The sequence below is a fragment of the Triticum dicoccoides genome, chromosome 2B, assembly GCF_002162155.2.
Source record: "Triticum dicoccoides isolate Atlit2015 ecotype Zavitan chromosome 2B, WEW_v2.0, whole genome shotgun sequence".
NCBI classification, from domain to species: Eukaryota; Viridiplantae; Streptophyta; class Magnoliopsida; order Poales; family Poaceae; genus Triticum; species Triticum dicoccoides.
The window spans coordinates 15539491-15555026 of NC_041383.1; the positions used below are offsets into that span (position 1 = coordinate 15539491).

General features: G+C 46.1%; 1 protein-coding gene across 1 annotated transcript; it reads right to left on the reverse strand.

Annotated features, from left to right (window-relative positions):
- Nucleotides 1-141: 141 nt before the first annotated feature.
- LOC119361772 (anthranilate O-methyltransferase 2-like) lies at nt 142-2871 on the reverse strand. Its single transcript, XM_037626920.1, has 4 exons — nt 2782-2871; nt 2265-2681; nt 1101-1370; nt 142-785 (listed from the first exon to the last, which is right to left on the reverse strand). Exons 1-4 carry the CDS (start codon nt 2854-2856, stop codon nt 414-416), a joined length of 1134 nt encoding a protein of 377 aa, XP_037482817.1. The 5' UTR covers nt 2857-2871; the 3' UTR covers nt 142-413.
- Between the last annotated feature and the right edge of the window lie 12665 nt (nt 2872-15536).

The window sequence follows — 15536 nt, forward strand, 5'->3', positions numbered from 1 at the left end:
TCCACTAATATAGAACTCCCTTAGAGCAAGAGTAGGAATAGTAGAATTGAAAAAAATCAGTAAAAGGACAATGATGCATTTTCTAAGTCTTATCACCATTATGTCCAACGATATTGAAGTCTCCACCAACACTACATGTATTGAGATACACTTAGTAATGTGGGGATCCATGATGAGATCCGTCAGAAATTGTACGTGGCAGCCTCACACATGACCTGCACATGTATTTTAGAATATATAACATATTACATGGACAGTTACTAAGTATTTTGTGCTTAATATTCTCCGTTGGGAAGTTGAAATACATTCGAATCTGAGGCCTTATCATAGTAGTTACAACACATGTAGGACATATAATTTATTCATACATATTGTCTTATAAACCGTTCGCGCACATGTTGCTAGTTCAGGTTTTAATGCATCGCCTTCTTCAGAGAGACCACGATGCTGGGCAACTTGGCATTCCGTTTCTCAAGATGTTTTGCAACGACGCAGGCATACACCGCAAACAACTCATCCATAATGCCCTCGCCGAAGTGGCCAGCAATAAGTGGCTCTAACACTGATCTGATGGTCATGGAGAGGTTTCTCCCACTGCTGGCAGGGTCAAGCACCATGTGCTCGTCGTCAGAATCATCATCTTGAGGGTCCCAATTGACTTCGACCATCCCCACATGCTCAATGTCGAATAGCTCTGTGTGGTTGACCACTGCCTTCACCTCCTCCACTGATGGGGCGTAGAGTGGCAGGTTGAATGAGTCAAGTTTTTCTTTTTCCACGCGACCCTGCAATGGACCAGTAACCACGGTAAGACTTGATATAGAATTCCTGTCAAATAAATATAGAATATCATAGCGATTGTTTCCACGCCATGCGTTTCAGCACAAGCTAAAGGCATTTTTGTATTACATAAGGTTATTTATGAAATGCAAAATACCAAAAGGCTTTAGTATCAATTCTACGAGAGATCGAGATTCACAAGAACAAAACCACTACTATGTATTTTAGGGTGAATAGGAATGATCTATGCTCAGAAGATTTTAGTATCTAATCATAACCAAATATTAAACTTGAAAATAACACAGGCATGCCGACTATACCTTGAGGACAAGTGACCGGAGAGATTCAGAAAGCAATTCCCACACGGTGCCAATTTCCCCATGCGTCAGCATTTCTTCGCTCTTTCGTCCCAGAAGCATCAAAAACATTCGCCCACCACTCATCAATTCTTTTGAGCGCAGTGTAAGGAACAACTCAAAGTCAATTTGAAACTGTTCTCTGAATAGATTTGCTATTGAGTGCGGAGTAGTCTTTCCAATATGGATGTTTCCTTCATTTATATAGTTGCCACTTGAGAGTTGGTCAGGCACCTAAGACATTTAGTACAATCAAACGAGACATTATTTAGTAAACCTGAGATCAAATGGGAAAAACTATGCATGATTATAAGCACGAGATTTTAGAGTGGGACTTATCAATCTACAGAAAAATATCGTAGAGCATTACCATTCGTAAAACTATTGATTATACTGTTACATGTAAAAATGAGGAACATACATTACCATTCGTAAAACTAATAATAATTCGTAGTAGTATGAATACTATTTACTAATTTGATACAGTATATATGACTATATTATCATAATGTTTTGCGTGTACATAATCATGTCCTAAGACCATCTCCAATGGGGTGGAAAAAGCTTGGTTTGATACACTAGAGCATGGTGAATTAACCAAGTTGTTGTTTGAAGGGATTAGTGTGTCGGTGGCAATGCTAGTTCGTCCATATGTAAGAGATGAGAGAGGGGGAAGAGGAACACGCATAAATAAGCGATCATGCACGGCGCATGACTAGTGTAGTGTCAAAAATGTTCTTATATTATGGGATGGAGGGAGTAGACTCCTAACTAACGTAGAACCAATTAAACTGCATTACCACAATAGTTATTCCTTACTTGGCAAGTCAATTATTTTCATGCGTCTTACTCCTTCCAGTAAAGAAATAACATGGTCATTTTGCACATAGTTTTTGGATGTTTAAAAGTATGGCCCTGTTAACTAAGCTAGGTCCCTTCTTTTTTATGGTATAATAGATAACCTTTGCTGTGCTTTCTCGTGGAGACAAAACTGGAATGATAAACACTGGATGATGCTTGAACATAAGTGTATGATCAAGTGTGGATGAGTACTGCTTTGTTGCAGTCTGATGTTTAGTTTAGGCTGGAACATAATTTAGCATGACAAGTGTGCAATCATGCGTGTACCTTGGAGAGCCAATGGAGGCTGTAGGACGAGTGGAAAAGATGGACGCTCTGGCTAGGACAAAGCCTGTTGTAGAACGATCCCGGTAGCCCGACGACATAGTACGGTGGCGTCACCGCCTCATGGTCCTCCCCTTCCCTAGTGACAGTATGGAACTGATCAAGCGACTGGAAGATGAGGTTGAAATCGTTCCTGGGCAAGTCGTTCAGGAGAAACTGCAGCTCCACGCCACGCTGTTCGTTTGTGTTCTTGCTGTAGTCAGAGATCATGCCGGTAACCTCGGCGACGATGAAGAGAGCGTTCGGGCCGGATGAGCAGCCGAGGTCACCGACGACCATGGTGCTCGCTGGGGAGAGCGAGGTGTATACCTCTTCTACGGTCCTTTGAAGCAATGGCCTGTTCTTCAGCATGGCCTTCATCTGCGAAAGTATGTATAAAAAGGTGCTACACATAGCTTGATTACATGAAAGAAAGAAAGAAAGAAAGAAACGAGTGCAGGATGCTAGTTTGGATACAAACTGGGATCCTGGAGTTGGCGGCGTAGCTATTCTCTCCGTCGCCGGTAGCCATGTGGAGGACGTCCTCTACCTTCATTGTCGTTGATCGCCGGTGGTGTTCCTCTGTTGATCGCCGGCTCTTCTTTATATAGAAGGTAGGCCAGTTACACTGTTGCGTACTGGTTAATTACGAGCAATTAAATAATTTCGGGTCTGTGTCAGAGGGCAACTGGTATGCAATCACGGGTGAATCGTCGCACGTGCCCATATGACTTGCGTTTCTATAGCGAAAGGCTGGGCGATCCTTCTTGCCTTCGTCGTGATGCATCATGTTCGGACGTCAATAGAATCGATGAGAATCATGAGGCATGTTCGGAAGAGCTGGAAATCTGGAATGCATCTCCGATCGTGTAGTTAATTAGAATCATGAGCTGGACTGGAATCATGTATGTTTGGATTGGCGGTGTCCCCCGTGACTCACGCTTTGTTCGATTGGCGGCAGATAACTACGTCGTGCTGGCTGGCCAGCCATGTGATGGATCGATTTGCGTGGTCAAATTGATAGTGGGCCTTCCACTGCTACAATTTTTATATTTTCCAAGTGCCCCGAAAACGCGGCAAAAGCGTATTTGAACTCGGCATACAAAGTGCCGTGTTCAGCTCTCCTATTAAGGTACTCGGCCTACACTCTTCAGAAAAAAGGCCATGTTGCCAAGTATTAGCCGTTGGGACTCGGCAAATACTTTGCCGAGATCTAAACGTGGCACTCAGCACAAAAGCTCACTTGACGGGGCAAAATAATCCTATACGAACGGGTCGTACGTGCGACCCGGACGCATGGGGAGGCTGGCAGGTGGCCCACCCTCACTAGGTGCTCTCTCACAAGCAGGTCGTACAGGATTCGCCACCTGGCACATGACTTCACCGAGATCTGTCGGGCAGAACTCTGCAAAAATAAATGCCTCGGAGGCCACCATGTGTCCCAACGACTTCACCGAGAGCCCATGTTTGCCGAGATTACAGAGCTAAAACTCGGCAAGGCCATACGCTAAGAGGCCGACAACGTGTCCACGCTGGTAATGCTACGCGGCCTTTGTTTGTCGAGTTGCTTCCAGTTGCTGTCGGCAAAACATCATTTCCGAGATCCAACACTCGCAAACTCATCTACAACATATTTCTTAAACACGTTGCATATTTTTATACACGCAGAATATTTTTGGGATACACGTTGAATATTTTACCTCTACATGATGAGCATTTTAAAAAATGGTTGAAATATTTATTGGGATACATGCAAAATATTTTTTAAAGGATGCAGGTAGCGAGCGCGTGGCCGGTAGTTTGCTCAATCGAACATGCCTTCACATTAGGAATGGACATCTTAATTGTAAGCGGCCCCCCAGGTGTCCTTAAATTTTTTTTTCTTTTGTCACCTTCGTCGTGGTCACGTGATTCTGAAACGTTACCAAACAAACAAACGCGGGTGCGGCTGAGGATAATTTATCGTCCTCTAGCGCCGATTGGGGATCGGTTAGGTGCCGGTTGGGGATCGGCTAGGTGCCAGTTAGAGAAGTAAAACCGAATTTTTACTCTACTAACCGGTTGGAGGGGATCGGTTGGAAATGTCCTTAAAGGTGAATCTACTTAACTTGGCGGTCATGATAGCTAACATCGACCAGAATTTTGATGATAGGCAATCGTTCCATGTTCCGTAGCACCCGAAGTTGCTCATGCAAAAAAGTTAGTCAAAATATAGTCATATGTGATCTGGTTTTGAAGACTCGGTACGGGTAACCTAGGGGTGAAACAGATCTTAATTTCAACCCTTTGTTTAAAGATTGTGGCTTTTTGAAAAAAAAAAGTTAGTTACAGTGTTTTCACCCGTAAGAATTTCTTCCAACGTCATGAATCGCGGCAGATGCATTGAAGCTGGCTTGTGGGGTGGACCAGCTATTCTCTTTGCATCTCATGTGACCGCATCGGGTGGCGGTCTTTAAATTGGACGGCGATGCAAGGATGCACTCGCCTCCCCACCATTGATGTGGCACCTCTGAAAACAAAATATGTCTATCCTAATATCTCTGCCGAACAGAAACTGCCTGGGACTTGCCCGCAGAGCGGCAGATGGAGACGGACAAGAACTCAGCGTCACCGGCGGTGTTGAGGAAAGCAAGAGAGTCGCCTCCTGTATCACTTCTGGAGCTGTTCCAGGACCGAGCGCGGTGGGCAGATAGTTAGATTGGAGGCACAATTGGGTACATCGACTTGAGAACCTCCACACGGGTCATCTGAAGCCGACGAGCGATGTGGACAACCTGGGCATGGTGACGCTCGAGGTTATGACAGGGAAAAATGCATTCTTCCAAGGTGAGGTAGAGATGAATGCAGATCCGGTAGTATTGAAGAGTTGCTTGACAGGCGAGCTGTACAGGAGCCAACTCCATAGTAGTTGCAGGCACTGAAGCGTGTTGCATGGATTGCACGGTGCTGCCTGAAATTGCATGGGGAGGACAGCCATATCAAACATGGAGTAGTTGCCATCCTTGAGAGTGCGCACGAGATAATCTGCAGAGACGAGCCAGGTTTAGTTAACGACTCCGGAGTCGACAGATGCATGCCAGCGGCGTATCATCGGCAGGTTAGCTGTCCAGTCTGGCACACCAGAAACTGATTGAACTCTGTTACATTAATTAATGACTAGGAGAACGCCCGTACGTTGCTACGGGCTATGCGTCATGTTATTTCCAACACCTGAGTCAAACACAAAACCCATCCCTGGACACTTCCTTTTGTTTTTTTGTTCGACCCTACCCTTCTCACTCGGTTTCCTGCTGTAGCGGAACATTTCTCACTGAAGCCACCTCTTCTAAAACCAAATGACGTCCACCTCATCTTCACCGTGCATTGCAACATGAATTAAAATTTTCATATTTGCAATATGTAGAGTTGGTTAAACTAACACATACTATTGACATAGAACAACAAATAAAGATCACTCTCAAAGGTCCATTCAACTTTGCAAATGCACATTGACGTTGAAGGCGAGTGACAATCTGAACGTATTCCTAGTTACCAATAAGCGCCACCTCCATCCCACATACCATTAATTGCTTGAAGGGGTAATTGTTATTCTTCTCGTCTTCGTCATTTCCCACATCTTCTACTCCTAACAATTCGGCCTACCATTTTGTTGGTGCCAGCGAACACCATGTTAACATCAATACGTTCGTCAACGACGCCTTGTCTCCGTCTTTCTCCTTCATCGCCAGTTTTACTTCTCGTTCCTACTTATTTTCTATAATACTCCTTCCTTTTTTTGTTTTATTTTTTGAAACACTCTTTTCTTCTCCAACACTATGGACCGCTTGGTGGCTTTAGTTATTTTGTACTTATTCTCCAAACACTCTTTCTTTCTACTATAGCATAAACCACCCAGCCAATGTTGTGTCGTGTTGTCCTCCCTCATGAATGTTTCGGCAACCATCAGTGTGTTGACATCCTTCAGAGCATGGCCATCGACGGTGTCCTGGACTAGGGGGTACTCACCACGTCGTCTCCCGATCAGTTGGATTGGGCCGAGGATCCCCATGGCCGTATACTCATGGGCCAGTCCGGACAGTTGCCGCATACAAGGAAGATTCAATAAGACTTGGCGATCAAGACAAGGACTCCTCCCCCACCGGCGTATTCGGCTAGGACTTTTGTTATCCTAGGCCTCTGGTGCATTATATAAACCGAGGCCAGGCTAGTCGATAGACAATCTCATATACAACAACAATCATACCATACGCTAGCTTCTAGGGTTTAGCCTCTCTGATCTCGTGGTAGATCAACTCTTGTAATACCCACATCATCAATATCAATCAAGCAGGACGTAGGGTTTTACCTCCATCAAGAGGGCCCGAAGCTGGGTAAAACATCGTGTCCCTTGTCTCTTGTTACCGTTGCTCCTAAGATGCACTGCTTGGGACCCCCTACCCGAGATCCACCGGTTTTGACACCGACATTGGTGCTTTAATTGAGAGTTTCACTGTGTGATTGGCGAAAGGATCAATGGCTCGACTGCAGGTCAACTGCGACGTCGGCTTCTTCGTCACCAACTCGACTGGTCACCTTGGCTTGACCGAGGACCGCGCCCTACCTCCGACCGTCATGTTCGGATGAAGGCCTTCATCAACACCAACTCCGATCTCTATCAAGATCATGGAGGAGTCATCCATGGAGCTCAGGGGCTCAACGTCAACATTGCCCTCAGGCGACCGTGCTGTTTTTCTGGACAGCGGACTTGTGTCCGCCGCCACCGCCTCCTCAAGTGTCGTTTTAACAATCGCTTCGGGTGCGAAATTGAGTATAGAACAACCCTGGAAAATTTTGTCGAGTTCCGATGGAGGAATCTCTGGCAATCTCCGATATACCGGAGCCGCATTGAATCTGGACGAGAATCCGGACGAGTTTAGGGCGTGGTGTCGAGCTTCTAGCTCGGACCTTCTTTGGAAGATCCAACCGTTGATCGGCTGCGGAATTCATATATCTACCAGCCCTCAAAATTTCAGCTCGATCCGACCGTCCAAACTCTGGGAACCTTCCAATTAGTGCATCACTTTTCGGATCTGTTTTCTGCGCGAAAACGAATCCGACCCGAGTTCGTCTTTTTATGAACGGGATTTCGGACATCCTTTTTGAAGGAAGTTTTGTATGGGGTATTATGTTTTGTTCCCGAACACATCCCACTAACTTTAAGATCTTTTGAACATGATCTTCAACATCATGCTGGTGTCAAACCAGGCCAGCAATATTGCTCCACGGCTGCTAACCTGCGCTAGACACGTCGTCACTTTGTTAAGCCGAGCTCAACTTCTTCGGATCATCATCTCGGAAAGCCGAACAAGAGTCCGGCATTGCGAAGGATAAATCATCGCCAACATCACCGCCCCATGGATTACATGGAGCAGGCACACCTGCATCGTCGCACGGTCACTTCATCAAGCCGGCATTGACCACGTCACGACCTGCATCGGCAGGGCCGCACTGTTAGCTGGACCGGGGGCTTCATCATCCCTTCATCAACCTACTCCGGAGACTTCGGTGTCACTAGCCGACCAGCTTCATCACATTAGCTGGACCTAGGGCTTTGCCTCGACAAGCCAACCCTTGTCAGCATCGTCATGCCGTCACCCATCAGGCAATGGGTGTGCGGATCGAGTCCCAATTTTGGGAATCACCTTCCTTCGGATTACTACAATAAATAAACCAGGTGCTATTAATCCTAGTATTTTTTGCTTGTTTGGGTTCATTTCTTCCAAGGAATTATTACTCTGGTTTATCCATCATATGTGCACAGGTCTATCAAGTGGTGGCCGCATTATCGACGGTCGCATGATGGTTCGGTCAGTTTCCGTACATAGTCCGGCGAACGCCGCATCCGGAACTCGAATCGACCTATGAATTCTGGCCTTGCCATGCCTTTACCGCATCACGCCGCCTCCCTGCATCGACATTGACTTCGGCGCCATGCCATATTTATTTTATTACTCACTTTGCATAAATTATTTATTATGTAACGATTTTTTATTACTATTATCTCTGGTTTGCACTACTTTTTGTGCACAGGAAAATGATCCAGCCGGACTATATCCTTTGACGTCACCTCGGCTGGACGGGGGGCTTCGTCAACACTTCATTACCCCATGCCGGGGACTTCGGCATCACTCTGCCGTCCTGCATTGACCGTGCTATGTCACCACTTCGGAGGGCCGAGCTCTTTGCTCCGCCACCTCGGGACTGGCTTGGGGGATGGAACCTTGCCCCGCATCAAGCTCGGACCGCGTCGTCAATACCGAATACATTAACCAGCTAAGTTGCCTTCATGCTCAAAGTTTTAAATTTGTAACTTGTGTTCGGCTCGACCAAGCATTATACTTTTTTGGAAAAACATTGCATGTAAAAATTTTCCTTGTCCAAACTTTGTTCAAACACACTTGACGCGCTACCCGCGCTCATTATACCTGGGGGCTTCTTTAACAGAAGCTTATTAATACGGGCTTTATGCCCAACACATGTGTCACACTTCCGCATGTACCTTTTATTCACCATTATATGCATCGATATGACTTAAGTTTTGGCCAAGCTGGGTTGCTTGGCTCCTGTGCTTACCCCTACATTCCCGATTGTTCGGCTAGGTGGTAAAGGGAGCACCTCTGCGATTGTTACCGTCGGGTCAGCCGGACGTGTACCTCAGACTGGGTGAAGCCGAAAGCTAGCGTTCTTAAGGGAATTTTCGGTCGGTGAACTAAAAGATGATTTCTTACCTATTCATTTCCCGCCCCCAGATGTTTTTCTGCTCTTTTCGCAGTTCGGCCATGCACTTTAGGGCATGCCTCCCAGGGAAAGGAACCCCTAACGGAACTATTCTCCCTGGAAGATGTTTCTTACTAACCATGTAATATAACATAACTAGTTGGGCACTTATCTGATAAAGCACTAATGACCCCTACGCCTGGTCTCTACGCATGCCCCGGTTTTTATAACCGCGAGGGTATTCGGACACACTCCGGACTATTGGGTCCAGAGGTTGAAGCGAAAAGGTCCGCTATGACAAACGATCTACAATCCGGCTAGAAGGCATTTTACATGTCACCTTACATTATATAGTCAACTTTTACCCAAGTCACTTGGGGGCTCTTATGTTTATTTGAGCCGTTTTATACTAAGTGTTTTTCTTTTTAGTCGTTGCAAAGTATTTATTATTTATCACTCCTTTTTTCGACACGAGCGTGTAGTCACTAGCTGGGGAGCTTAATTTCTCTCTCAAAGACGCTAGAGTTTAGTTTGCTAAACTGGCCTAATGAGAAGTACTCCGCCCGTGTCGAAGGCGGCGTATGTGTCACTAGCTGGTGAAATCTTGAGATATGATGTGTCATGTTAAAGCACGGCAGAAGCACCTTTTTTTTCTTCTAAAGTCCAATTTTCGGATTGGCACCGAACACTTGATCTTGTTCGGACGTCATGTTTTTACTGATGTTTTTTGGTTTTCCAAGCGTTTGGCACTTTTAAACTATTTGTGCGTTTTCAGCACAAGTCTCGCAGTGCAACGCCGGACACCTTTAGAGATTCGGCAAAAACATTCTCGGATATTGCTATATATGCATCGGTTTCGAATTGCATCTTCGGTCAATAGTTGGGTTGCCTGGCTCCTGCGCTTGCCTCCTACGTTCTGCTTTGTTCGGCTACGTGTGTAAAGGGAGAACCACTGCGATTGTGCTTCCAGCTCACATGGTTAAGCACCTCAGTGGAGAAAGCCGAAAACTGACTGCCATAATAAGCGTAAACTGGTCAGCGAACTGATGACGGTGTTAAACGATGGGCCATGCATAACAATGGCCGAAGTGTTTACGGCTTGACCTCGACTGTCACCGAACACTACCGGGGGCTATTAACTGGCCTCCCAAACTAAATCTCGATATTTTGCTCTTACATTGGAGCTGAGGTTGCATGATCATGCTTAGCATGACAACCCAAAGAAAGGAACCGATAGCGGGACTATTTTCTTTGGAAGACATTTCTTCTGTTAAACAGTAATATAACATATCTCCCTGCGTACCTTTGTTTATAAATCCGTATGGCCAGATTGCCTTGTTTGTCGTAAATCTTTGCCCTCATAAAGGCTTTACAAAGTAGGACAAACACTCCTCGGCTACTGACCGAGGAGGTTGAAGCCGATGGTCGGTCAACAAAGTTTTGTACAATGCGGATCCAAGAATTAATGACATAAAGTACTTGGATACATTGAGTCATTACACATAATTTGTGATGGATATCGATCCTTAATTCGGCCACCCTTGCCCGCATTAAGGCTCTGGGGCTACTGGGCTTTGGGCTTATTATTTACAAATATTAAAGGGGCACATCGATCCCCTGATCTGGCGTTGCCACCCGACCAGTGTCTCGGGGGCTATTGCATTGCTTGTTCTATGCAGAAAATTTTAAGTGCAATACAGTTTCCGAGGAGATTTTGATCCTCAGGTTGGTCGGCCGCACCCAACCCGAGTCTCGAGGACTGAGCACCCCGCTCTTTGTGTCCCGAAGTATTCTGCCGAGCTAGGACTTGATCCTCAGACCGATTTTGCAAATCAACCTGAGTCTCGGCGGTTACGGGGATCAGCGGTCTTATGTCATCCTTCATGTGCATCTCGGATTTTAGACCGATACCCACCTTGAGGGCTACTGGCTATGTATCTCGGTAGAGAATAAATTGCACCAATCAAAAATATTAACAAAAATCGGCCCACATTCGGGGTGGTGCACCACCTCGGAAGCAGTCCAGCATAAAACTCGGGCGCTAGTGGCTGGCTCCATAGAGGACATTTCCGGCATCAAGCTCGGCTAAACTCCTTCAAACTTCTTTAAACCAAGGTGATTTACGACACCTCGGATACATAGTCCGGCGTTGGAGCTCGGATACATAGTCAGGCGTTGGAGCTAGGATACATTCCGGCGTTAGAGCTGGGAAGCAGTCCGGCGTTGGTGCTCGGCTGCAAAAGATACCTCGAATATAGTCCGGCGTTGGAGCTCAGATGCAAGAGGACGCTGCCGCCCGGGAACAACTTCAAACCCGAGGTGTGGCATAAAAATAACAAGGCATTGATAAAGGCCGGAAATTTAAAGGGGCTCCTCGGATACCCGACGTGTAAACTCGTCGAATGCATTTCGGCGATCCTCAAGATCGAAGATGAGGAGATTTGTTGAACCAGTTTTCAAGACCGGCAACCGAAGATGAAGAACAATTCGGAAGAATCGAGGAGCGTCCCTAACTTGAAGACCGGTTCAGGGGGCTACTGACGGTGTCCTGGACTATGGGGTACTCACCACGTCGTCTCCCGATCAGTTGGATTGGGCCGAGGATCCCCATGGCCGTATACTCATGGGCCAGTCCGGACAGTTGCCGCATACAAGGAAGATTCAATAAGACTTGGCGATCAAGACAAGGACTCCTCCCCCACCGGCGTATTCGGCTAGGACTCTTGTTATCCTAGGCCTCTGGTGCATTATATAAACCGAGGCCAGACTAGTCGATAGACAATCTCATATACAACAACAATCATACCATAGGCTAGCTTCTAGGGTTTAGCCTCTCTGATCTCGTGGTAGATCAACTCTTGTAATACCCACATCATCAATATCAATCAAGCAGGACGTAGGGTTTTACCTCCATCAAGAGGGCCCGAAGCTGGGTAAAACATCGTGTCCCTTGTCTCCTGTTACCATTGATCCTAAGACGCACTGCTTGGAGCCCCCTGAAGGAAATATGCCCTAGAGGCAATAATAAAGTTATTATTTATTTCCTTATAATCATGATAAATGTTTATTATTCATGCTAGAATTGTATTTACCGGAAACATAATACATGTGTGAATACATAGACAAACAGAGTGTCACTAGTATGCCTCTACTTGACTAGCTCGTTAATCAAAGATGGTTATGTTTCCTAACCATGAACAAATAAGTTGTTATTTGATTAACGAGGTCACATCATTAGTAGAATGATCTGATTGACATGACCCATTCCATTAGCTTAGCACCCGATCGTTTAGTATGTTGCTATTGCTTTCTTCATGACTTATACATGTTCCTATGACTATGAGATTATGCAACTCCCGTTTACCGGAGGAACACTTTGGGTACTACCAAACGTCACAACGTAACTGGGTGACTATAAAGGAGTACTACAGGTGTCTCCAATGGTCGATGTTGGGTTGGCGTATTTCGAGATTAGGATTTGTCACTCCGATTGTCGGAGAGGTATCTCTGGGCCCTCTCGGTAATACACATCACATAAGCCTTGCAAGCATTACAACTAATATGTTAGTTGTGAGATGATGTATTACGGAACGAGTAAAGAGACTTGCCGGTAACGAGATTGAACTAGGTATTGGATACCGACGATCGAATCTCGGGCAAGTAACATACCGATGACAAAGGGAACAACGTATGTTGTTATGCGGTCTGACCGATAAAGATCTTCATAGAATATGTAGGAGCCAATATGGGCATCCAGGTCCCGCTATTGGTTATTGACCAGAGACATGTCTCGGTCATGTCTACATTGTTCTCGAACCCGTAGGGTCCGCACGCTTAAGGTTACGATGACAGTTATATTATGAGTTTATGCATTTTGATGTACCGAAGGTTGTTCGGAGTCCCGGATGTGATCACGGACATGACGAGGAGTCTCGAAATGGTCGAGACGTAAAGATTGATATATTGGAAGTCTATGTTTGGACATCGGAAGTGTTCCGGGTGAAATCGGGATTTTACCGGGTTACCGGGAGGTTACCGGAACCCCCCGGGAGCCATATGGGCCATCATGGGCCTTAGTGGAAAGGAGAAAGGGGCAGCCCAAGGGGGCTGCGCGCCTCCCCCCTTCCCCTAGTCCTATTAGGACTAGGAGAGGTGGCCGGCCACCCCTCTCCCTCTTTCCCCCTTGGGAATCCTAGTTGGAATAGGATTGGGGGGGGGGGGAGTCCTACTCCCGGTAGGAGTAGGACTCCTCCTGCGCCACCTCCTCCTGGCCGGCGCCTCCTCCCCCCCTTGGCTCCTTTATATACGGAGGCAGGGGCACCTGTAAACACACAAGTTGACACAAGTTGATCCACGTGATCGATTCCTTAGCCGTGTGCGGTGCCCCCTGCCACCATATTCCTCGATAATACTGTAGCGGAGTTTAGGCGAAGCCCTGCTGCTGTAGTTCATCAAGATCGTCACCACGCCGTCGTGCTGACGAAACTCTTCCCCGACACTTTGCTGGATCGGAGTCCGGGGATCGTCATCGAGCTGAACGTGTGCTCGAACTCGGAGGTGCCGTAGTTTCGGTGCTTGATCGGTTGGATCGTGAAGACGTACGACTACTTCCTCTACGTCGTGTCATCGCTTCCGCAGTCGGTCTGCATTGGGTACGTAGACAACACTCTCCTCTCGTTGCTATGCATCACATGATCCTGTGTGCGCGTAGGAAAATTTTTGAAATTACTACGAAACCCAACAGTGGCATCCGAGCCTGGTTATTGATGTTGATGTTATATGCACGAGTAGAACACAAGTGAGTTGTGGACGATACAAGTCATACTGCCTACCAGCATGTCATATTTTGGTTCGGCGGTATTGTTGGACGAGATGACCCAGACCAACCTTACGCGTACGCTTACGCGAGACCGGTTCCCTCGACGTGCTTTGCACAGAGATGGCTTGCGGGCGACTGTCTCTCCAACTTTAGTTGAACCAAGTATGGCTACGCCCGGTCCTTGCGAAGGTTAAAACGGAGTCTATTTGACAAACTATCATTGTGGTTTTGATGCGTAGGTGAGATTGGTTCTTACTGAAGCCCGTAGCAGCCACGTAAAAAATTGCAACAACAAAGTAGAGGACGTCTAACTTGTTTTTGCAGGGCATGTTGTGATGTGATATGGTCAAGGCATGATGCTGATTTTTATTGTATGAGATGATCATGTTTTGTAACCAAGTTATCGGCAACTGGCAGGAGCCGTATGGTTGTCGCTTTATTGTATGCAATGCAATCGCGATGTAATGCTTAACTTTATTACTAAGCGGTAGTGATAGTCGTGAAAGCATAAGATTGGCGAGACGACAACGATGCTACGATGGAGATCAAGGTGTCGCGCCGGTGACGATGGTGATCATGACGGTGCTTCGGAGATGGAGATCACAAGCACGAGATGATGATGGCCATATCATATCACTTATATTGATTGCATGTGATGTTTATCTTTTTATGCATCTTATCTTGCTTTGATTGACGGTAGCATTATAAGATGATCTCTCATTAAATTATCAAGAAGTGTTCTCCCTGAGTATGCACCGTTGCCAAAGTTCGTCGTGCCCAGACACCACGTGATGATCGGGTGTGATAAGCTCTACGTCCATCTACAACGGGTGCAAGCCAGTTTTTGCACACGCAGAATACTCAGGTTAAACTTGACGAGCCTAGCATATGCAGATATGGCCTCGGAACACGGAGACCGAAAGGTCGAGCGTGAATCATATAGTAGATATGATCAACATAACGATGTTCACCATTGAAAACTACTCCATCTCACGTGATGATCGGTTATGGTTTAGTTGATTTGGATCACGTAATCACTTAGAGGATTACAGGGATGTCTATCTAAGTGGGAGTTCTTAAGTAATATGATTAATTGAACTTAAATTTATCATGAACTTAGTACCTGATAGTATCTTGCTTGTTTATGTTGATTGTAGATAGATGGCTCGTGCTGTTGTTCCGTTGAATTTTAATGCGTTCCTTGAGAAAGCAAAGTTGAAAGACGATGGTAGCAATTACACGGACTGGGTCCGTAACTTGAGGATTATCCTCATTGCTGCATAGAAGAATTACGTCCTGGAAGCACCGCTGGGTGCCAGGCCTGCTGCTGGAGCAACGCCAGATGTTATGAACGTCTGGCAGAGCAAAGCTGATGACTACTCGATAGTTCAGTGTGCCATGCTTTACGGCTTAGAATCGGGACTTCAACGACGTTTTGAACGTCATGGAGCATATGAGATGTTCCAGGAGTTGAAGTTAATATTTCAAGCAAATGCCCGGATTGAGAGATATGAAGTCTCCAATAAGTTCTATAGCTGCAAGATGGAGGAGAACAGTTCTGTCAGTGAGCATATACTCAAAATGTCTGGGTATAATAATCACTTGATTCAATTGGGAGTTAATCTTCTGGATGATTGCGTCATCGACAGAATTCTCCAATC

Coding starts and splice junctions, on each gene's coding strand:
- LOC119361772 (XM_037626920.1), bottom strand. CDS start 2,856: ATGAAGGTAGAGGACGTCCTCCACATGGCTACCGGCGACGGAGAGAAT. Junction 1,371..2,264: donor GCCTCCATTGGCTCTCCAAG/GTACACGCATGA, acceptor TAAATGTCTTAG/GTGCCTGACCAACTCTCAAG. Junction 786..1,100: donor TCCGGTCACTTGTCCTCAAG/GTATAGTCGGCA, acceptor GGTCCATTGCAG/GGTCGCGTGGAAAAAGAAAA.